This window comes from Patella vulgata, chromosome 2, assembly GCF_932274485.2.
Source record: "Patella vulgata chromosome 2, xgPatVulg1.2, whole genome shotgun sequence".
Lineage (NCBI taxonomy): Eukaryota > Metazoa > Mollusca > Gastropoda > Patellidae > Patella > Patella vulgata.
This window is the reverse complement of record NC_065880.2, coordinates 46,644,543-46,670,448: the sequence shown is the minus strand read 5'-3', so window position 1 is coordinate 46,670,448 and position 25,906 is coordinate 46,644,543. Positions and strand designations below refer to the sequence as shown.

Below are 25,906 nucleotides of genomic sequence, written 5' to 3'. Positions count from 1 at the left end.
TGGTTCTTCAACCTTTTAATTACAGGAACTTATATCTTACAAATGACAATAATTCAATACATACAATGTACACCTACAGCACAGTGGATGACCGGCGTAGTTGCTACTAAGTCGGGTGACCTAATAATGACTTACCTATTAATGTACATCAGCCTTTTTATATTCTAACTACAAATTGATAAGCTTAAGTGTTGACATCAAAACATATACTGTACAGGATTATCACTAGAGACATTAACATAAATAAACAATAATGGATTAAATACTTAACTAATTAGCTTCTACTCTGATTGATATTAACCATGAGAAATTAAATACTATCTAACACTGACTGGTCATTATGCCTGGTCATATTTCTCTGAGAAAATTTTTCCTGAACAGTGATTTTTCTGCCTACTTTTAATCGATTTTAAACTGTATGCCAACGTGTACAGGAGACTTCGTTTTTGTGTGCCTCTAAACGAAGCCGCTTACAAGACCCAAGATGAAATCACTAAATACTTCAATAATTCGATAGAATGTTTATTTTCCTTACTAGTTTAAGGTTTGCTTGAAGTAAATTAGATATCGACCACTGTATCATGCCATATATGGAGATTAAGAGAGACATAACAAGGTATACTAATCTCCTATAAAGAACAAACATATTTATCCATATTTGTAAATCCAGATCTAACATCATATTTGGTAAATTCCTACATTATTTATTTAGCACGCAATTACGAAGATATAATTCATGTTATAGTCCGGTAATCATGTTGAATTACGAATAGAGATATAGGTATAAGTTTTAGGGTTATTCGAATATTGCACATAGTGTATTGAGACTGTTACGTTTACGTGGAATTCCAAGAGAGAGAATATAGTTTTTAATTACCATTTTTGATCATGATCGAGTTCTATAACTTATTATTATTCGTGGGTGTGAATAATAGGTCTTTGACAAGTTCTGTAACGTCGTTATGCACAGAGTTAAATATTTTCGCCCGCAACCGTGGATTAATGAGAAATCGATACTGGTCTATTTCATTAAAGGGAAATCCATTCTTCTAGCAATTTTTTATTGTCCGTCTGGTTCTTTATTAAAAATCATTACATTGGACCAGCCTCGATTTAATACAACTTGACAGTATATAGGTTTGATAACCGTTTTAGCGTGAGCAGGTTTAGTATTACGTTGGCGACATAATAACTTAAATATTAGGTAAGTATTTATTGTCTATATACAAAATATAACCAGAAGTGACTGTTACTCTTTTAAAATAAGTCATACGTCTTAGTGTATGTTGAAATATTATTTATTAATGTACAGGAGCGCCGGAACGGGGTGGGTATGGTGGAAATACCCCCCCCCCTTCCCCCAAATGCACGGGGTAATGTATCAATGGCAAATAAATATTTTTAGGAAATTAGAAGATGTCGATTGGGCTGGGTTTCTACAACGAAAGAATGTAGAAACGTGCACACAACTAGTTTATATTTTCGTTTGGAATATGTGGATAATTTTTGTACTTTGTAGTGTTCAATACAGAAAAATCAATCTGTACAGATTTATTGTGTAGAAATTCTTCCATGCAGTCAATAACGATTTGGTCATAAGCCGTGCTAACTTTATTCCCTATCACCTGTGGTTGTTTCGTAAGCCAAGGAAGAGCACCGCTATGGAATATACATACACCGCGTTGAAAAGTCCCCTGACATTTTATTTTATCCCACATCCAAATCACAGCTCGGGAGAGATATGTTTTCTTATAATGAGAAATAGTTACATTAGTCCCCCCTGGAGCTTCATGCATAAAATTTAAGGTACTGAGGAAAGTTTCTTCTGGAGCCTCTGTGTCAGAGAGATATTCCACTAGTTTAGTAGCGATTTCGCTGTATAACGCAAACTGAACAAAATCTCGACAGAGCACACCATAAGCACTACCCTTTCGGAACTCAATGGGGTATTGAAACGGTGGTTTTGTTACTGTTGTGTGATAAGGTCTACGATTTTTAAACACATGGTGAAACCGAATCCTTTCTTCCAACTGACTTGGCATGGCCTCCGATTCTATATCATTCCTCCCCTGAAATAACTGGCAAATTTGAACTATTTCCAGATTAGTTTTAAGTGGTAATTCTTGACCTGCCATGTTAAGAAAATATTTCCATTGAATTGTTGATTTCATCGCTTCTTTCATACACAATAAATCAGCTTCTACAAGTCTTATAGATGAGTATACTGTTCGTATTTGAGACAAAACGATCACATTGTCAAAACATCGGGCGACTGATTTTAAAGAATTAAATACGCGGATATCACTGCCGTTATCGACATGGATACAATAAAAATTATGTGGACGATAAATAATTCTTAAAATCTGCTCCATTTGTACTGGAGATTTATGCAGACGAATACCAAAAGCTAGCGGAAAATCTTCTTCCAGTTTAGTAACAACTTTATCTTCGTACCCGTTAATTTGACGAAACAACTGACAATTTTCAGAAATTTTGGTTAAGTTACACAATCGTTTTTTATTGGTGGCCATAGGTGATGCACTGGTCAAATTGCTAATTATTTTTATACAACTAATGTTGTTTTCGATGACCACAGAATGTTGACAGGATTTGTAGTGACTCTGGTAATAATCGTTCTTTAATTTTACCATAGATTGGTGATTTGGATAAAAGAATCGTGAACTACTGCTGAACCTTGCCGTATTCAAAACACCTTGGATATAGCCGGTCTGTGTTGTTAGGTATGTGACACATATCAGTTGAAGGCTAAGAAGAAGCAAAATACATCGCAATATAGCTAAAAGAAAAGAAATAATACGTTATTAAAATATATACTTCTTCTGACTTTTACAACATACATGCAGTTGATCTCTGTTTAATGAGCAGCATATTTCTGCCTTTATCAACCTAGGTTATGTTCATATTGTCTCCAAAATTTCAGGTAAAACAGTTAACATAAACCCAGATGTCAACGTTGGTGTTTAAAGGGGGGGGGGGGGTCCCATATGGGCTATATGATCTGCAATAATATTCCTGAATAAAGACAACATGGTATTTATTGGGATACTGTGTACACCCCCCCCCCCTTTGTAGATTGGGTGTTAGAAGGGGGTGATATCGTTAAATGAGTTTTATTTTGAATATGATTTAGACTGGGTGTTCCATTTCCAAATTCCGGCATGCGCCAAGAAGCCGTTTTAAGACTGGTCCACTGCTATTTGTCATCTTTGATACTGGTATTCTGTTTCTTGTTATCTTTGATACTGGTATTTTGTCCATCCGAACGACTAGGCACCCCCGTCCCTCCTAAAGTTAACGGAATGGAATAGAGTTTAACGTCTCCTAAACGTAACTATTCGGTTATTTTGCGGCTGATATGCGGTTATATTTTCTATGGTCATGAAATGAAATGAAATTAAATGGGGTTTAACGGCCTACTGTTCTGCTCCGACTGGGCTAATGAAGACCGTCCTATTGTCACATGAGCAATGTCGGGGAGCGGGGGACATTTTACTTGGACAGTGATGTGATCCGCCTATTTTACGTCGGATTCTACGTTAACGGTTCTTGTGCGTTCATGCTAACGGGTCCGCCTCAGTTTGTTTTTTATACGCCCACATTTACATGTGGACGTATTATGCCGTCGCCCCTGTCCGTCCGTCCGTTCACAATTTGCTTGTGGACACATTTTTATCCGATTTTGACGAAATTTAGGTCTAACTCCCAAAGATCTCGGTTTCATTTCGACATTGGCATGTATCGGACCATAACTTCGTGGATTATGGCCCCTGCTTGTACGAAAAATCACGTTTTTAGCTTGTAGACACTCTATAGAGGACTCATTTTTCATCCGATTTTCATGACACTTGAAATGCATGTTTATAACCCTACGATCCTGGTTCCTTTCGATATTCGTGCATATTGGATCCTAACTTATGGCCCCTGATTGTACGAAAAATCGCGTTTTTAGCTCGTGGTCCCTCTAGAGGTCACAATTATTATCCGATTTCAAAAACCGTTCGAATATATAACCGTTACGCAAATAGTGTAAACATCTGGTATATCAAAGTTGTGGATCCTCTAGAGGTAACAATTTTGATCCAATTTTGATGAAACTTAAAATGCATGTTTATAACCCCAAGATCTTGGTTCCTTTCGATATTTGCGCATTTCACACCATAACTTTCTGGATTATGGCCCCTGATTGTACGAAAAATTGCTTCTGTTTTAGCTTGTTCTCTATCCATCTCTTGCAAAATGTGGGCGTATCTTGCCATGCAACTGCTGGTTTTACCATCAGAACGACTAGGAATATCGCATTCAATATATTAAATTACAAACGTGTTACTAACATTCATTGTTTATTGTTGATGAAACTAAGTCCGTAATGACGACTTAACATTAAATACCCTGTGTACACAACTCTTTTCACTTCCTAAATCCATCTCTGAAAAAATCTGATCCAAAATAACAACGGTGTATTTCTTATGTATAGGACGAGTGATTCGGGTAATTCCTTTCTGGTTGAGAATGTACAGCTCAGCCTTTTTCTAAATTTGACTGCACTTAACAAACTTTCCAAACTATAGTAACGATACATGTACATGTATTAAGCTACGTATCATCTATGATAGGGAAGTATAAACTGTGCCTTACATAATCATACATTAAATACGGCTTACAGTATTGCTGTTTCAAAATACAATTCTCAATAATAAACACATTCTTACCCGTTCTCTGTAAAAGTGACATCGTTTTCAGAACAATATGGGTGGATCAAATTAGAAATGAATAGTACTTCGTACATTACATTGATTTCAGTAACATATACACATACATGGTATCCTAGCTTTATTTAATCAGTAATTTAAATAATGGGTAACACATGTTAGGACAAAATAGAAACCTTAATCAATAAAGGCACATTCAGTAGAATAATGTGAGTACAGACTTCTTCATAATATTGTAAAATAAAATATAATACTGTCTAAAGGGCATTCAAATTCAGAGTCCATTAATACAAATCGACAAAGTAGTGTATAATAACAATGCAAACGGAGAAACCTTAACTGTGGATGCCCATAACAATAACATGCTGAGAACTGCTATAATTATTACATTTAGATTAAATGATGCAATGTTTGAAGATGAAGCTTAACGTCCATTCGATACATACTAAGCTATTTCGGGACTAACAACTGGTACAATTGTATTTCAATAATTCGTTTGTGGGTAGGGATCTTATCGAAATCTCGCCACATGACTAAATTCCAGGCCTTATGATCTGAAGGGCACGCGTTAGAACACCCTCGATCCTGTGTTTGGTAGGGTTTTTTTTTTGGGGGGGGGGGGCAAAAAAAGGTAATGAAATGAGATGGGGTTTAACGTCCTACTGTTCTGCTCCGAAATGGGCTAATGAAGACGGGCATAAGCCATACAATGTGCTATGTGGGAAATTTTGCCCGGACAGCGACACTACGACCTACTCTTATATCGAATTCCAACTGGATGAACTTTCTCGGCCAATGCAGGGATCGAACACCCGACCTCCAGGCTAGCGAGCCAATGTCTTACCCACTTATCCACGACAAGAAAAAAAAAAGGTAATGTGATGTGGTATACATGTCTAATATCTTGGAAATGTGCAAACGCACTAGTGATGTCTGCAGTGTGTGTATGCTGTTCGGAATTGAGTGAGTTTGCAGTTTAGTGACACATAACCTAAAGAGTGTATTAAAAAAAACGGTTCAAGAGCCATCTTTTGGCCTTATTTAGATAAAACATGCTCGGGATATTGAGGACGCATTACATGCGGATACGCTGGATTGAATGATTTGAATGAAAATCATTGAAATATTTCCATGTCCCGGAGCATAACCTTCACAACCCAAATTCCTAAGACAGATTAAATACATTTTAGTCGTGTCGGATTATGTTTACAGTAAATGCTATAATAACTCAAAATCCTAAGACAAATTAAATACATTTTAATCGTGTCGGATTATGTTTACAGTAAGTTCTATAACAACTATCATTTGTAAAACATAAAGATTATTTCTTATAATTTTTTCATTCAGATTACTGATAATTTAACAGATTATTTATAAAATAGAATCAAACTTAATGTAATTAAATTAACCAATTAAGACTAATTAATTGATGTCCCTTTTGATCTATTACAGGGTGACACCGTTTGTTTGGGGATTGCCCGACTGCCTTTAATTACTTGAACAATGTCCGCAGACAACGTATTACCGCATAGAGGTGAAAAATCTACTAACATATTAACTGACTCGTTTAATTCAGTGGAAGGTATTAACAGCCTAACTTGTGAACCCGCGTTAAACATAAACCCACAAAACCGTACCCCTGTTGCTAACGATAATACACCGCAAAATAACGCGAGATTGTTCGAGGAAGACACTTATGCAGACGACAATACAGAGACAGTTGAGCAGGGGGCAGAAGATCAAACAGGCGATAGTGTTTATAGTGACACTAGCAGTTTAGAACATGTTCGTAATAATAGTTCTGACTTAACAGACGGAGACGACGACGACGAAGGAGAAGAAGAAGGGGATACTAGCTGTGAATCCGATGATCTATCAAACAACAGTGTCGAATGTAATAACACAACAACAGCAGTAATCGTCGAAAGCGGTTCGCGTGAATATGTAAATGGATTAGATGAAAGTGATTCTAACAGTGTTGCTTCTTTGGAACATAACCAAATAGACAAAAATAACATTTATGTACAAAGTGATCGGCATATTGTTAAGGAAGCTGGCGATGTTGCTTCTTTGGAGAGTAGACAAGGGGTTGAAGTAGAATTAAACGAATCAGAACCTGAAATTGATGTAGAAGACGCAAGCGAAGAAGATGAAGATAACTTTTGCATAGAACAAGTCGCCGAATGTCATGATAAAGACACACCAGATGATTTAGTACAAGCGGATACCCAAGAGAAAAATTCGGACGTTGTCAGTTTTGAGTCTGTTGAACGAGTCAGTGCATCTGATTATTCATTGGGTAGTGCTAGTTATAATTCACATCATACGGATTCGGGAGAGGATATTGGCAGCTATCTCACAGAAAGTCCTGGATTAATTCAGAGTAGAGCTAGCACAGCACATAAAGAAAAGAAGAGCGTTTCCTTTAACGAAACTGTTGGCTTTATTTCATTGGAAGATTCCACCAGTGAAGAACTGGGGGATTCTGAAGCTGAACAAGACACTACAGGTGAACGTCAAGATAATCTGAACACTGGTGTGCACGAGAAAGCTGAAGTAGAAATTGAAAACCCAGATAGTCCAACTAGTGATCCCATAATCGACAAAAGCTCGGATGAAGACGATAGTGTTATAGAATATCCTGAAAAGTTTGAAGCCGACCCATTTGAATCTGAAAGTTCTGATCTAGAAGGTGAAAACGTCTCATACCAAGAATCGCACGAAAGTCTGAAATCTTTAGACGAGAATAACAAGGAGGATAACAATACTGAACAATTATCTGATCAAGAATATTATGAAACAGAGAAAAATAATCCACCAAAGGAATACAATGTAGCTAGTACTGAAAAATCCCAGTTTCGAGATATCAATGATACCGATGACGACTACAGTATCGGTACTTTTGAAACGGAATCAGTAACAAGTTTATTAGATCGCATTGATGCAATTAGTTCTGGCCAAGATTGTGTAAGCCTTACCGAAACAACAATGGAAGAAGACCGAATTAACGTACACGGGATCGACAACCGGAAAACATACCCCTATTCACACGAAATAAAAACTGGGTGTCAAAATGTGTACGCTTTACAAAAAACATTATCACACATATTTCACAATTCCGCTACTCTTTTACAAGAATATAAAACTCAGTTAACAACGGAACAGCTAAAAGATTTTGCATTAAATTTAGGGGAGTTTCGTGAAAATTTTATGGCATTAGCAGAGCTATATACAAGTTGTGAAAAACTGTCCTTTTCTATGAACAAAGAATTAAAAGAAATACGCCGCGTTACTGACGATGTTTGTAATTTAATCAACCGTAAATTTCGAGATGAAGATTTGATAACTTGGATAGATCATGATGAAGATGAATATTTAGGTATGTATTAATATGAGAGTGAGAGAGAGAGAAACAGAGAGAGAGAGAGAGGGGGGAGGGGTAATGTCCACACGACGCTAATCAGGCAATAAAAAACAATGAACCCACACAAATAATATGAAGGCCATATTCCCGCATTCATAGTGGGGAGGGGACGCCTAAAAACTATTTTGCTATACTTTGAAATGCTTTAATTCTTGGTATTCAAATATGTAAGGAAGGGATATTTATACTTTTAATATATGGCCACCCTAAAGCGAGATTAGTTTATCTATCGCTCTAGGAAAAGATCTTTATTGTGATTTATTGTATTTAAAAATCACATTATAAATAAAATGCTCAACTATTACATACATATCGGTTACTAAATAGTATAACTACTTAGAAACGACCTCATGTTTTCTTATGTCAAATGTTTCAAGTTTCTACTTAGGGTTCAGATAGTTATGCACTTCCTTTATCAAAGCTTCAGATAACATTTCTAATAAATACAATCCTAACGCGTTTAGCTTAGTGGAAAAAATTTTTTAGAACGTCTATAGCAACAAGACACCATTTCTGAAGTACATTTCATATTGAACCTCTTGTTCAAAACAAATATCAGTGTAACTAGAGACACTGAATAATATAGGTCCTATAGAATATATTCTATTATAGTTATCATATGACAGTTGGAAAATACACGAACGCGACTCTCTAATAAGACTTCATTGATATCCAGATGTAAATGATGTTTTGTTGTACGTCTTAAATTGATCTGCACGGTACACAAATGGCTAATGTATTTATGTACAAAATTCCATACTCCTGGACGTTTACCTATGTATAATAGATGTGTGTATTTTGAGCTCTGTAGGGGAGGGACTAACAATAGATAGGTATATAATTAACACTATATACTTACATATTGTATAAATATCAAACATATATCTATTGAAATATACACCGTCCAATACACACATCAATCAAGACCTTCATTGTTGACGTTTCAATAATTGATTTAGCGATATAAATATTCATGAACGTGTATGTTTATAACACAAGTTTATTTAAAATGTAATAGTTAAAAAAGTCAAGTAATATTCTTTTTATAGTTTTATTTGATTTAGTTTAATGTAAATAAATCATTTTTTCAGGATTTATGTTCCTTATTCTTATGCACATAACTAACACCCTTATCACAACAAGGCTTAATAAACACATATAAACTATTATCTGGCCTAAATGTAAAACTAAATTCTTTTGATTTATATTCCGAATATTCCATTTGAGATATACCCTCCTACCGCTTTAGTAAAACTACTTAAATTATTTAATGGTTATTGTAGACAGGTAAATAGGTGCAAATCATACAACTATATTTATTTATCGGATTAAAGGTATTATTTTATTCGGCACTAAATATAGATAATATATGAAACGTGTTCGTACTTAAGTATCGCTATAATATTTAACTAACTCTTCTGCGTATATATTATTATATTATAAAGACAAACGTTAAATTAATAAATGGGGATTAATAATCATAAACCTCACAGAAGCAAACGCTAGACGGGTATTAACTATTCTTTTCGTTGCTATGGAAGTTACCTTTCTTATTATGAATTATCGATTTATTATCAACCCCTCAATACTGAACGATTTGCTGTCATTAGTTGATAAATGGGCAATAGATCGACTGTATTATTTGAATATCGATATTCGAGAGAATTGCGAATATAATATTTATTTACGCTTAAGTTGGTTGTATTAGATATAATACGATAATCGGATCAGACTAAACTATCAACAAACCCATTAGTTATAATCCCATAAGTCACATTTTTACTTAATACCAATAAAGTAGGGAGTTGACTTGTAATGTATAGGCTATAGCTGAAATAATTTGCCAGGTTTAACGGATAAGTCCTAAGTATTTTAATGAATACGACTGGTTATTATTTTGAGGAACAGTAGGACGCTAAACCCTAGTTCGTTTCATTTCATGTCTTTGGATGAAGTGCGGGGATAACCATATCTACGTACTTTCCGAAGTTACCGTAGTAAGTTTCCATTACAATTATTTGGACAATGAATGGGTTCTATGACCTCATTACGCGAATCGAGCGAATATTTCCGTACGATAGAGTATTTGAATTGGTAATTGCGCCATTTCTTCACATTTTGTCGTTTGGTTTGTATACTCGTAAAATCCGAGGCTTCGCTTTTTAAAGAGAGAGAGAGGGAGAGAGAGAGAGAACGTTTAACGCCCACTCGACACAAACTAGGTCATTTCGGGACTAACGCATGGTTCAATTTTATTTCAATAATTCGCTTGCGCGTAGGGGTTTTTAGCAGTGGGAGGAAACCGTATGACCCAGAGGAAACCCATGAGGTTGGACAGGTGACCCTACTCATTGTCATGTACAACCGAAGAATCTAAAACACGCCAATTGACTCAAAGAAAGACCTTATGATACAGCGCGCACTTGTTAACCATTCGGCCACCCAACCCCCGGTTTTTAAAGTAGCCCAGTCTCTAACTCAGTATCATCCAAATTCTTCGACATTGAAAACACGAATTATTTGTCAATTTAGATCAACATTGATGTTGTGATATCCAACATTTCAGACAGGATAAACATTTTAACAATGGTACCATAATGCGTTTCAGCGGCATTTGTATCAAGGGACTCGAAGAACGAGGCTAGACATATTCCACATGTCATGTCAAACGGTGACGGCATATTCTTATCTGGAGAGCATGCGCAATAAATACTATCGGTGTAGACTGGAATAACCAGACGCTAGAGATTGCCATTCGATTGAGACTTTCTAAACACGAATTATTTGTCAATTTAAATCAACATTGATGTTGTGATCTTAACGGGAAAAGATTGGCTTCTAATATCCAATATTTAAGACAAAATAAACAGTTTAACATTGGTACACGAATCGTGTACCATAATGCTTTTCAGTGCCATCTGTAACAACGGACTCGAAGAACGGGGCTAGACATATTCCACAAGTCATTTCAAACGGTGACCCATATTCTTATCTGGAGAGAATGCGCGATAAATACTATCGGTGTAGACTGGAAGAACCAGACGCTGGATATTGCCACTCGATCGAGACTGCTGGTGTATTTCGCCGAACATATCTGATTAGAAATAACAGTAAAAACAGAAACAATTGAATGTTAATCAGTTTACATTCCTGTTACATTACCATGTGCGTGGCGACCCATTTGTTTCAATTTCTAGGGCCCAAACATTAGCAATTTAGCTCATTTAAGAGCGTGGCGTTGTTTAGATATAAAATTGTTTACTATACGAACTTCCAAAGTGAACGAGAAGTGTTATCAGGTTTGAGAGAGGGTGAGGGGAGAAGAGAGGGGGCGGGGGGGGGGGGGTAAATGCATTACACGTCAACTGAACATAACTGTACATATAAGCGTAAATGTTCTAGTGAAAAAGTCCCCAAAATCATAAGGCCTATTTTGAACAAAAAACATACGGGATTTAAAGTCTGATTAAATGAACCGAGTATTTTTTATGCTTCACGGAGACTCGCGCACTATACACTGCAATAAAAATGATACAATGATATTACATATTTCAGATAAAGAACGGTTAGAAGAGGAGCGTATAGCAGCAAATAAATCTCTTTTAGCAAAAGCAGCGGACGCAAGGGCATCTTCAGCGAAAGCAGCAACAATTGCCTCAGAAACAGACAAAATCATAGCGGACACTGAAGCCGAAGCAGCAGAAGCCGAATTAGCGGCAAAAAGAGCACGTGAAGTAGCCCAAGATGCACTCCAAGCAGCAGAAGATGCAGCACGGGCCGCGGAGGAGAGGAAGAAAGCCGAAGATGAGGCTAAGAGACGAGCCGAAGAAAAGGCCAGAATTAAGGCCGAGGAAGAAAAGAAAAAGAGAGAAGAAGAAGATAGACGTCTAGAAGAGGAAGCCAAGAGAAAAGGAACAAGTCTTGATGTAGAAAGGTCCCTTGAAGAGGAAGAACGTGCTCGACGTGAAGCAGAGAGAAAGAACCCTAACAACTGGCCACGATACATGTAAGCAACTGTGCTATGTCTAAAATATTGGTGTTGGTACAGGCTGCTTATACCTTTTCTCTAACACCCGCTAACAGGTGTACGTGTTCTCCTTTTGTTTTTTTATATCTTTGGTCCCCACAGCGGCCCAGTGAGCAATGCACTGATCAATCACTAACCAGGAGACGGTGTCGACCCAGGAAGTTCAAAGTGATTTTTCAGCATGGTTTCCCCTTTTCAGAGGTACGTGACGGAGGATCTGGCAAGGGACAGTGTCTATTCGTTCGGATGGGAATGAACAGCAAATGCACGTAAAATAACCCTTGGCAGCTGGAATTCGATCCCGAGTAGGCGAAAACGTCGCTGTCCGGGAAAATTAAACCCTATTTTTTTTTTTTTTTTTTTTTTGTCTGAAACTACTATCCGACAACTTAGTTTAGTATATTTTGCCAACAAAATTTTACCGATAATTAATTCGATTTTTCTCTTATAGATACAGTATAGAACCTGGCGATTTTGATCCGGGATTAGGCTGTATAGTTCGGGCTATTAATGGGTCACTACATAGAGATGATTTGGAAGTTCAAAGAATTGACCAAATGTCGGGTGTTTTCCATTTATGCGAAAACGAGGAACTTATATCTAATATTATAGAAGTAAAACAGACTAATATAGAAAAAAACTTAACGGTAAATATTATTATGTGTAGTCAATCTGACCAACGGCCAAAATATTTTATTTCGTTACTTAAACCCGTTATCCACCAGTCGGTCTGTCCTTTGGTATGATTAGATTTGACACTTAATTAGGGCGTGGTTAGGACAGAGACACTTAAAACAGTTTTCGCAAATCAGTTATATAAAATAACAGTGAATGATTTGATTTCTAAATAGAAGTATCATAGTCTTTGTTTCTTTGTAATTCACTTCATATTATCAACCTACTAATAATATACATTCACATTTTGTATCTAATTTATTTTGAGTTCATTTTATAAACCCAAAACTTGTGCATACAAATTTTGTATCTACACGTAATTTAAATGAGTTCATTTTATGAACCCAATAATGTGCATACAGATTTTATATCTAGTTCATTTGAGTTCATTTTATAAAGGCGCAATATCCACACAATGTTTCCAGTTTGACGATTCGACAAAATTACTGATTATTAAATTATACATTATGAACACGTTTTAATATTACTGTCACTAGTATAAGCACTTGGAATACATTGTAAAAGAAAATATTCTTTTTAATATGTATAGTTTGAAGAACCGTTTTCCTTGGTTATACCACACTGTTCGCCAAGGGTATCACAGGGTCGTGAACCGGTAGTTAAATGGTACGATACCAGTAAAGAAGAGTGGACAGAGTTACCAACTAATGACGCCATCATTGAAGACATAAAGGTACTTTTTTTACTTACTATTAAAACCACGGGACGAATTAGACTGGGCGTTGGCCTAAATGGATATAGCTTTCTTTAAAATAAAACTATATTTTTGTGCGATCTGCATCATTTTAATTCTTCCATTGGCAGGATGTTCGGTTTGTTGAAGCACGGGGCATGGAGTTTGGTTTATTTGCTGTTGTGTACAGATTGAAGAGGGAGAATTTCACCTTCACGAAAAAAGGTGGTAAATTGTCATCTACTGTGGATACACGTTTCACCATGACAACCAAACCGGGTGCATTTAGATATAATGTTGGAATAACAACAGAGGTAAAACATTTAAATCTTTTGTTTTAAATACGTATCGCACTAAACATTTAAAGTCCCACTGACATGCTAATATCTAATCTGTGGTTAAATTAAATTGGCCTACATCGATGAAACCGGGTATAAAATTAATCTAATATTTTTTGTCTCCCCCAATAGTTCGGCCCCTGTATGCTGGGAGTCTAATAGAATGTACCATACCAATAGAATACACCCAATAGAATGTCAAACTTGTATATAAGAATATTATAGCTAAATCGGTGGATAGGTGGGGTTTAATTAAATTTTATTATTTTATAGTAATTTATACTCTCGTTTGCTTAATAGATTCAACCAGTAGATACCAATACAGTTTCGGAACTAAGACATAAAACTCCCGAAGAATGTGGTAGCTTAATGGCATCAACCCCAATTATTAAAGTCAAATGGACATCTACTCGAAAACTGCCCAAACCCGTCAGCCTCACTCTACCATGTCCACCAAATCCATCACGTGTAAAGCGACCATCAACTGCTATTACCAGAGATAAAATGATCAAGGTAGATATGAGACCACAGACTGCCCGGTCATTATCTGGATACGTCAAAAAAGAAGGTTTGTACATGTTTCTTTATTTGCATCTTTCTTGGAGATTTGTATGTCGACCAATTATATGAAGAGAGAGAGAGAGAGAGAGAGAGAGAGAGAGAGAGAGAGGGGGGGGGTAATGTCCACTCGCCACTACACTGACATTAGTTCAATTTTATTTCAATAGTCTTAAGCAGTGGGGGAACCGGGGGACTCGGAGACGGGGGGGGGGGGAGAGAGAGAGAGAGAGAGCCCACGAGGCTGGACAAACGACCCCACTCCTTGTCACAAGCGGGGAATGGAATTGGAAACCACGCCACTTGACTCACTGACAGACCTTCTGATGCAACGCATAGAGTATATCTAAGCCGATATATATATCTTCATGAAACGTTGTGCCCCTCAATTGAATAACTTTTTTGTTTAGTTTTTTGTATACGATTATTACTATGCAACCCATACACCTATTATCAGTAATTAGTTTTTCATATGCAATTATTATTTCGGATATATTTATGAAACGTGTAAAATCGAGAAATGAGCATACAAATTTTCAGGCTTTTGATACAATGGTACTGTGCCAACCGTGGTGGTAGGGTGTAATTGAACTCATTTATGTCCATTATAACCAAATAGCATATAGCTTGGGATGCTTTATACTTTTTGCTATTGAAAACCGATTAAACAGAGATTGGCTATCCCTTTGGCCGGCCCTCAAACTTGAAGTCTTCAACAAAATGCTTAGCATGTCAAAGAAATTAAGTTTTTATGTTTTACTTGCAGATGATTCTAAACATGACGAAGAACTTCACCTGGTTTGTAAAGATGAAAATGGTTTGTGGGTTAAAGTTCAGGACGTGGCACTTGTTCAGGCTAAAAATAAAGATCTTGTCTCTTTTGATATGACTCAACCCATGGACAGGTGGGTAATCGAGATGAAGTTTGTATATAAACTTACAATTACTTTTATCTGACTGGATATTTTTCACATGTATTTTTGACAACCGGTAGCTATTTTCCTAAGTATGTAAATGAAATAATAACCACCTACGTTGACTGTAAACAGAAACAACGAACACGCAGAATTTATAAATTAATTGACATAATTGAAATGGTCCAGTAGCCTATATATAATAAGGAAACCGCGTATCTGAATCCTAACTCCCTGTAATTTAATTTCAGATTCGTTGTGCTGCGTACAAAACTGGAGTTAGCTGATTATCAAGTAGAGAAAATGGCCACAAGACTAGAAAAGGTGTTGTTACAACGAAATATACAGGTTTTTCTACGTCAGCGAGGAGAAGATCTTAATGACATATTAGTTTCTTGTGCTAGTACCAATAAAGTAGAACGAGTGTTACGCCGTCTAGCGGAAGATGGCTTTGACGAGGGTCCATCCGTAAGTAAAGAAATTTCCGTCAAAGAAGGACAAGTGCTAGAAATTCGCTTCCGTGGTAACCTAGGGCCAGATACGAAAGAACTCAGAACTACGTTTCCATTTAATTCGCATATACCGTGTCGTACAGAATTTAGGGTTGAGGAACTTGATAAATTTGCTCAGCGTAGTTTCAACAGTTACCGTGGCTTCTGTCAAGTGTTTACAGAAGGTCTTGTACCAAAATTTATCCAAGATTCAGACGACAGAGAAAACAGTAAATCTAGAAACCCCCCTAAAAATCAGCCAGTAAGGATCGAAATGGTGGATGGCGAAATTTTATTGTGTGAATTATTAATGACTATACCAAAGGTAGGTATATAACCTATCATTCACTACGGGCTTATAGGTATTGTTCAAGTCCGAAGTTATGATAGCGAAAGACAAACTCGAGCGAGGCACGTGGGGTAAATAGTTAGCTAGGCCAAGGACTTTTAAGCGAGAGTTTTCTCGAACACAGAATAAAGTATCAAAAAAAAAATTTTTTTTTAAAAATAACGTGTCAGAAAAAAAATATCTATACATTAATACCCCATGGACCCGTCTTCGTTATCCCGGTCGGAGCAGAACAGTAGGACTAGGATATTAAAACCCATTTCATTTCACTTCAATACTCCATGGTCACAAGTTATATCACATACCGAATTGATTAAAGGAAATTTATGTCATTGGTTTATATTTTGAGTGAATGTTATTGATAATCTCCTTGCATACATTTGCACAACTCGTACACGCAAGTACATGCTTTGTATGTCAATACCGTGACAGGAAAGTACATTAATTAAAGATACATTATGTAAGATTTAGATAAAGAGTCGACCGTTCTTGCTAAAATAGATTTAAAAAAGATAATGCGAAATGAATATATTGAAAATTTCATTCAAATTACTTTATTCTGAACCAAGTTATCACTGTTTGTAGTTTTGATAAGATGTGTGCATTGATTGTTTATTATCGTAACCACTTTACTGGTGTATTCGAGGCTTAGCCTCGCTTCTCCATTTTTGAATTAAATCATTAAATCGCCGAACCGTTCTAATCTAGTTAAAATCTCGAGCATCCGATGACATTCAGAGTTGATTATGGTCTTGTCATGTAAATGTCTGATTAATAATGTATATAACGTTTAAGCCCGAGGCAAATTTAGCTCTTGAATATATATCTTTAATTGTAGCGCATCTTCTTTAACTATATGCATAGCGCCTCTGGAATAATTTTTTTTTTTTTATAGCCAGAGCCAGAACCCCCGAAGCCGTTGCTGAAGGCGCCTTTATCTATAATAAAAGAAGGTACATTTTTAGTTTTGATGATGTTATTATTTAGCAAATATTCGAATGATAGCTTTTATTAAGATTCAATAACCGATTTTAAAGCTTTTGTATCATCTTTTTAAGTTTATCTAAAGCATTATTTGCAGTATTGATATTTGGACATCGATGTCATCATGGTTTCTTGGCAAATATATAAAGAGTTCAATTTGATTAATAAAGAGTTTATTACAATCTATCAAAATTAAATGGATAACTTTAAACAACTTGTATGTTAAATTCTGTTCCTTCTTACAGTAAGTTATGGATCTTTCGTATCGTATTTTTAAGGACCCATCAATGAAGACGTGTTCCGTTTTATATCCAGAGAATTGGGTGACGAATGGAAGCAGCTGGCGAAATATTTAAATATTAGACGCATGAGGATACAGGCTATCTTACGCCAGAACGTTAATTCAGAAAGACAACAAACAATCTATGACATGTTGGTCTCCTGGGCTAAACGAATACCTCGGGCTGTCGACAAGGTGAGATTATCTCTTCTATAATTATTCCCTGATTAAAGCGGTTTTGTAGGTCTTCCAGGCCATCCCTTTGTCAAGTTAGAAATCGTATTTTAGTGGTTTTCATGGAGAATATTAACGACCGCCAGCGAAAATTGTTTACACGAAATCGTTCAGTGAACGATGCATATGGAGCACATGGTAAAACAACATTTAACTGTAAGATAATTTACATCCACTGAACACAAACTGTGTAATTTGGAAACTCGCATGCTGACTGGGTTCTTTAGTGAATCTATAGCAGAGCACATATGTTACGAAAACTCGACCACACAAACCCCAGGTCGGCATATAATTAGAGGTACGTGTGATCGACTTCTTGTTTTGTTAGACCCCATGTCCTGAACGTTCTCATTTGGTTTTATGTATATTGTATTGTAGGTGGAGATGTTGTGCCATGCTTTAAGTGTTTGTGGTAGAGGTGATTTAGTTGAAGTGCTTAAAGAACGAAATGCCGAGTTTAAAAAAGAAATGTCTGATAGTGCTAGAGGTAATATTTTTGTATCTATTTAAACGAATACGTTTCCAAATAAAGAATATTGTAATTATTGAAAGGTCGTTAGTTTGGTTTGGGTAGCTAAAGAATAGAGTTTGTGGTTTGTATAATAGCTCTTCATAATTTTTCAGATTCATATTTAAAAACGGCATTTGTGAAAGTGTCGAGGGATGAAAAGGTATCTACGGACTGGAAGGTGTTAGCTAAACGCCTAGGGCTGCCTGATCGCACTTTACGGGAAATAGAGGGATCTAGACCAACACGACAAGATCGATGTTTTTCCAGTCTACAGAAGTGGCGAGATATGAATGCGGATTCCGCCACCATTCCAAACCTTTCGGCAAAACTTAGAGAATGTCGATATAGAGGATTAGCTAGTAAGTAAAGAATGGTCGATAACATATCTTTGTATACAACCTTTGGAATTAACAATATTCGAATATGAGTCAATTAATATTGATGTCAGTCATTATCACATATGTGATAGAACTGGTTAAACACGTTTCAAAAATATATTTTAACACATAGATCATTGCTACGATAGATGGATTATGAAGATTTCAATAAACTGAAGTAACGACGACTGTGGGATGATATCTGACAATTCAAAACAATAATTGACTGACTGTCAAAGATAGAAAAACAGAAAAGTGTATTACCATGTTTTTTGTTTAGTATAGAATGAATAAAAACAAGGGAATGTACGGACTATTTCTATTTTTCTCGTTTTCCCTTGTCTAGTGACATTCAATTACTTTTTTGAATTATCAGATATCATCTTACAGCCTCGCATAACAACTTTTGGTCTTCGAATGAATTATTAGTGAGCAGAAATTCGCCCGTATATCTGTTATCACTCGTCACCTCAGTCAGTAATATAGAAGGGTAACTCGTGTTTTCCTTTTGCGTTCGTCACTTCCCTTACTTGAAATCTTTATAACGCATCTAACTTAGCGATGATGTCTGTGTTGAAATTATATTTGGAACGTGTTTAAACAGTTCTATCACATATGTGATAAAGGCTGACACCAGTATTGTCTTTTAACAACATTGATGTGTGGTCTTTTCCCAAAGTTATTATCGCCTAACAAGTATCCCGGGTTCGTAGTATAAGTAGTCACATATATCTTACATACCCTCTCTATCTATAACACGCTATTTGAATTAGTTGAGATGTGGAAACTAACAATTCTAGTTGTACTTTTGAATCCACAATTCCGCGCGTGTTTTTTATCTTCTAGATTCGCCGATATGTCAACTAATAGGTTCCATTTTCTTTCTATGTTTTTTTTTCTACTATAACTGAATTGTAATTCCTTCCCACATGCCTTTTTTCAGGAGAAATAGACGCCATTGGTTGAAGTACCTGGTTGATCCCCGGAGGATGATCTCGTCTATATAGACATTGAAAAAATCTGTGATAAGTTGATAATGCTTGACGATAACGCTTAATATATAAACATCATTATATAATTGTGCTATGTTCCGTCCTAAAATTGTTCAATAATAATTTTATTTTAGATATAGCATTTATAAACAGACCAGCATTTTAATTTAAATTGTTTATTTACTTGTTGAATGTAAAATTTGATACTTACATTCAAGTAATTTGTTCTTCGATTATTTTTTATTGTATGTTTTGTATTTTTATCGAAACGATGCTGTGATATACGAAATCACGCGGTGATTCTACGATGCCAAGTAATTATATATATATTACCATGTAGTGTAGCTATTTATTATTTTTATTGAATTATTTATAATAGTATGTCAATAAATAAATAAATATTTTACGTATATACCATTCAGTGCCAGTTCAATGTTGTGGCAGGGGGTGAATTATAATTATACCATAAAACAGAGAAATAGAATATTCGCCGTACAATCATCGAAATTATTACCTTTATGATACATTCTATCACTATATTATACATTTTTTTTAATTTTGGTCTTTCTCCTGAGTTTCGGGGTAGTTTGAAAATTAATTAACGACCAAATTCTTTCGATCTACAATAGTAAAATTGTATACAGATCAGTAAGAGAGAGAGAGAGAGAAATGGGATTTAACGTTCATTCGACACAAACTAGGTCATTTCGGGACTAACATATGGTTTAATTTTATTTCAATAATTCGCTTGCGCGTAGTGGTCTTTAGCAGTGGGAGGAAACCCGAGGACCCGGAGAAAACCCACGAGGTTGGAAAGGCGACCCTACTCCTTGTCACGTACAACCGGGGATTCGAAACCACGCCAGTTGACTCAATGACAGGTCTTATGATACAGCGCGCACGTGCTAACCATTCGGCCATCCACCCCCCCCCTCCCCCTGTCGGCAAGTAAAGGAACATATTTATTTCTAAATCATTTCAATTTTTATCAACTTAAACTATTTTTTTCTGTCAATAATCATTAGTGTGATGGACGCAAGCTAGTCGGCCAGATGTGAAATAAACCCGAGGTCCCATGTACACGTTGGTGTACACGTAAAATAACCCTCGAAAGTAATGAGCACATATTAATATGCATGGCTTATGCCTGTCTTCATTAGCCCTTTTTTTTATATAAACAATATTTTATTCTCAGAAAAAGGATTGAGGAACAGGCTAAGCCTATATTACCTCTCTCCTATATAACAGAAAATATATTACCAAATTATGGTAAAACCAATCTGAAGAATATAACAATAAAATGAACAAAAAAGGCTATCTACATGTCTACAATTCCAGGCTTGCCATATTCATATTTTTTAACTACTGGATCTAAGGTTTAATTGAACCTTCCGGAGATGTCTAGAAACCTATGGACTTATTGAAAGATCACAATTGAAATAATAATATCGTCAGTGCTTTTTAATAATGTTTGTATTGAAATTAGGTTTTGTGGTAAGATAAAAATTGAATGTTTACGTGCATCGGAATGTAGACGTCAGAATAAAGTAATTGGCATCTTCAAAATCATCATCGCAAGCGCATACAGGGTTGTCTGAGATGTGCCTTAAGAACTTATGACCATGTAAGTCACTCCAGGAAAGACGAAGTCGACAATGTAAAATCAGATTTTTATTCCCCGGAACTAAAGTATGATGGCGCTTGTTTGTCAACTTGTTTCAATTTACTTTTAAAGAGACTAATAGAGGTAGATGATTTTATAAGATCAGAAAGTAGACTCAATTCCTTAATGGTAGATGGTATAAATGATTTCGAAAATAAAGATGTCCTGCGGAAGTATTCTGATAAATTAGTCCGTTTGGTGCATTCATTTATTCAGATGACCACAAGAGACAATGTGTAATGTAAGACCTGAATACACTAAGGATTAATTGTCGCCGACCATAAGGTTTCTTGTTGGGCAAATCGCTGCCAGGGATTTTTCGAGATATGTTCACCCATACAATGATTGGTACTTTGAAATCTAAACCTCCAATGTCCACCAATAAGACGTAAATTCAGAAAATGAGCAATTTGTTGAAAATTTGACAACAAATAATTCTTGGTGTACGCATATCTTAACATCGTTCAAATCTAACTGAATTTTGTCGAAGAATTACAGCCAAGGGATGGATATATATTTCACGCTTTCTTAACACAAATTACACCACTGAATAACAATAACATTTCTAAAATGCCATAAAACTTTATACAGAAGGGAGCCGTTATACAGCGTATGTTAATCGCGGTTAATCGATAGATCTAGCTCGCACTCTCTATCATCATTATCCAATGAAATTGACGGTTTTATCACCAACTGTCGGCTTGTAAACTTTAAATTTATATTATGCTGAAATACGATGTCCGACGTCCGACACTTGCCTGATCATGTCTAATTTTTACCTTTTACCATTTTCATTAATTCTGTCATCCGTCCATGTTGTCGAAATTCCAGATTAACAACGTCATTATAACGTTTTAAAACTGTTGTTACGTCATTTATTTTCAATTCCATACCAGTCATACGACTGTAACCCCAGTCGGAATTTAATGTTATCACCCAGCGGCATGTGTTTTCTGTCTTGTCCGGACGGGTTAACTTTATCCTTGGTTGAAATTCTAGGGAAAGCATCGTGATTTCTGGAAATGGTTTCAATATTTCGTCGATGGCGTGTTTCACTTCCAAGTGAGTAAGAGAGGACCCCGGATAATTAAAGCAGACAGCCCTAGGTTTTAACTGTGGTGATTTCTTCTTCTTGGGCATGGTGGAACCTTGAAGTAGTTGTTTCACAATAGCATCTGTTTCAGAGTCACCCGGTGACTTAACATTCAAGCTGCTTCTGAAATTTGAAAGAAATGATTCAATGACACATTTCCAGAGACACGGGTTTAAACATTAGCATTTTCTACTTAGGCTAACTTTGTTCTAATTGGCAGCCACAGAAGAACTCGCATTACCGGAAACTGCAGAAGTTTAACATGTGAAACGCACTAAAACACTGTAAAAGTACATGAGATTAGTTGCGAACGTTCAAAAACTTGTTTTAGATGATCTCTTGTCGACAGGGTTCGGCATGTTCAACTTTTATAACTTTGAAAAACTAAAGACGGGGGATAGCGGGAGGTCTTTACCATTTACAGCGCTTATCGCCGCATCCCCTATAGGTCATCAAAATACAGTCGATCATAAACGCTCATATTTTTTTCATTTGACATATTATTAGGAACGGCGAATGCAGAAAAATAAGGAAACTGCGACTTGATAATCGGGACTCCTACTGGCCGGGGGAGGTGGGGTGGAGGGCGACACCGCCTATACCTCGTAAACTTTCAGCTGGGGCGCCAAAATTCTATTGTGTTTATCTGCTAGCAGAGTCTACGAGAAAATGGTTGCAGTTTTGATCGGCCTTTTAGAAGTTTCACAAGGATCCAAATATTTATCATTGTTGTGAATAAAATTCAGGCACTCTTGGGGAAAATACACAATTTCAACAGTAAGATGGGTTCAAAATCGCAAAAATTTAGGCTTACCGACTATAGAATGTTAAATGTTAGGTTCTTTGTGAAGATTTGGAAGGACCTCAAAAGGTGTACTAAATGAGTTAGGAACGGGAAATATAATTAAGGCAATTTTCAGAACAAAATGTGCCAAAAGCTGAAAAATTTTCCCGGGAAGCCACTTGGGCTCTCTGATCGAGTATTGCCCGCGTTGCACATTGCATGGCGTATGTCCGTCTTAATTAAGCCGGTTGGTGCAGAAAAGTTATTACTTTAAAGCGTTTTATTTCGCACCCTAAAGAATGTTCCTACTGGTATATTTGAATAGAACTCTAAAAGCAAAATGGGTTCAAAATATCAATATTTTCCGTTGATTTACAACACTTCCTGGACCCTAAATACTAACTTCCACCGTTTTAAGATGCCACCCATTTGAGCTTTTTAGATATATGCGCGTTTGTTTTCAATGATGTAACGAATCGTGTTGTGTTCAGCTGGATTACGTCAACATACGTACGTCTTAAGGTTGGTAAAAGTTCTGCGTAGATTCTACGAAACAGCTGCAGGTCAGATAAAAGAATAGTTCAATATTATTATATATATCGATTGGCTTTTATTGACCAGCTTATGGATTATATCGTTGTTTAAATTTTATTTGAATATTTAGTAGTCATTTCGTTTTACGTGCTTATGAATAGTTTTAGGAAATGAACGAGGACATTAACCCCAAAAATCGACAATTTCTCGAATATTTTCATACGCACTACACCTTAAGTCAAGCTGTGTACGGGCCCGTAGCTAGCAGCGGAGGTGGGCAAGGGGGTAGGTGCCCCCTCCCCGTAAAAAATCGGTGCTCCCAATGGGCGCCGAAGGCGCCTTTTCCAAGGACCAACGTGGCCATATCACGCCCCTTAAAGATGAGTGACATTGGTTGGACCCCCACGACGAGATTGGCGGGGCACCCAACCGATGTAACTTGGTTTTATGGGCGCCTCGCCAATCATGTCGTTATATATGAGCCCCCAACCCCACCCCACCTCTAAACCACCACAAAATTGCGAGGTGCCTCATAATGAATCACACATTTAACACCACAAACGGCGTGATCTGTGGGGTGCCTTATCCCGGAAATTCAAACAAGTCACAAAAACTTAAGCTAAAATCACTAAAATATATAGATTTTAAAGTAGCTAAGTCTCTAACTCAATATCATCCTAAATCTTCGACATTGAAAACACGATTTGTTTGTCGGGTTAAATCAACATTGATGTTGTGATCTTACCGGGAAAAAATGGCCTTCTGATATCCAATATTTAAGACAAAATAAACATTTTACAATTGGTACACAAGTCATGTCAAACGGTGACGCTATATTCTTATCTGGAGAGCAAGCCTAATAAATAATATCGGCGTAGACTGGAATAACCAGACGCTAGAGATTGAAATTCGATTGAGAATACTGGCGTATTTCGCCGAACCTAACTGATTAAAAATTACAGTAAAAACAGAAACGATTGAATGTCAATCAATTTATATACATTCATATTACATTATTGTATGCGTTGAGACCCATTTGTGTCAATTTTTAGGTCCCAAGTATTAGCGATTAAGCTCCTTTAACTAAAATCAAAATGAAATTTTTAATTTTATGCGTTTCACGCATTATGCAGATTGATTGTAACTTAAAATGCAATTTTAATAGATTTTAGTCAAAATTGCTTGCGTCCACGGAGTGCACATTTCCGTTGCGGGCACGTAGAGTGTAAGCAAATACGCTTCGAACCTGAAAACTGTTGACAGATTGAACTAACGGTTAAAATATCAATGGGGTGGGTTTCATACGTTGTACCAATGTTTGCACATGGTCAGACAGTCTTAGAGATATGAATTAAATGAATTTATTGCGTATTATTCTCTTCGAAATGTATCGGTATGTTTTCCTTGAACTTGTATCGTGCTTTCGTGACCTTGGCATTTGACTTACTCGCAATGCGTATTGATAAACTAAATCGCTTGAATTTCCTAGTTTTATGGTATTATGGATAACAGAAACTATTGAGAATTGTCACAAACATATGAATTTGTGATTCAAACGGCTAATCTAGGCTGTAAATTGTTGTCGAATTTTAAAAGTATGTAACAACTTTGTTGAAACTAATACAGCCAATGTTCCGATGCCTAGATAAATAGATTTGAAATGTCATCCCCTTGGAAAATGATACTTGAAAATGCCGAAATGCCTATCTATCTTAGTCAATTAAAATGATTTTTTCCCATGATACAATAGCCCCTAAATTTCTCTTATGTTGTTTTATTAACGTAAGCCTTCATTAAAGATACATTATGGGAGATTTTTATAAGGAGTTAGCCATTCTTGCTATAACAGTTCAAAAATAGATGACGAAAGAAGAATATATTGAAAATTTCCGTCAAATTACTTTATTCTTAACATAATTATCCCCAGTTTAATTTTTGACTAGAAATGGGATTGAAATCCATCTTCACCGATTCTTAGTATGGCCGATCGTTTGATTGACAGGCGTTAACTCCACCTACATAATCTCTGCTGTCTTTTGTATGCTGTCATCATATCCGAATTTGTGTTTTACCTTTTTGGATTTTTATAACAATTGGACAAAATGAGTGAGAGTGTAAATGTTCATTCTTACTTGTATTTTGGGCATGCATTAAATCAATTGAATATAGGACATAATATTATAATACAATTATGATAAATCTATAGGTATACACCAGTGGCGTCGTGCCTATTGGGGAAATACAAATATACTCA

General features: G+C 36.2%; 2 protein-coding genes across 2 annotated transcripts; one reads left to right on the top strand and one right to left on the bottom strand.

Moving 5' to 3' along the window:
- LOC126810861 (beta-1,3-galactosyl-O-glycosyl-glycoprotein beta-1,6-N-acetylglucosaminyltransferase) lies at positions 1–4,851 on the bottom strand. Its single transcript, XM_050536174.1, has 2 exons — positions 4,731–4,851; positions 1–2,797 (listed from the first exon to the last, which is right to left on the bottom strand). Exons 1-2 carry the CDS (start codon positions 4,750–4,752, stop codon positions 1,470–1,472), a joined length of 1,350 nt encoding a protein of 449 aa, XP_050392131.1. The 5' UTR covers positions 4,753–4,851; the 3' UTR covers positions 1–1,469.
- LOC126810860 (uncharacterized) lies at positions 1,154–19,966 on the top strand. The gene is made up of 14 exons (XM_050536173.2): positions 1,154–1,204; positions 6,183–8,109; positions 11,710–12,160; positions 12,633–12,828; positions 13,407–13,550; positions 13,682–13,864; positions 14,189–14,456; positions 15,213–15,351; positions 15,612–16,176; positions 17,096–17,153; positions 17,463–17,659; positions 18,077–18,185; positions 18,323–18,568; positions 19,530–19,966. Exons 2-14 carry the CDS (start codon positions 6,234–6,236, stop codon positions 19,550–19,552), a joined length of 4,455 nt encoding a protein of 1,484 aa, XP_050392130.1. The 5' UTR covers positions 1,154–1,204; positions 6,183–6,233; the 3' UTR covers positions 19,553–19,966.
- The last annotated feature ends 5,940 nt before the right edge of the window (positions 19,967–25,906 follow it).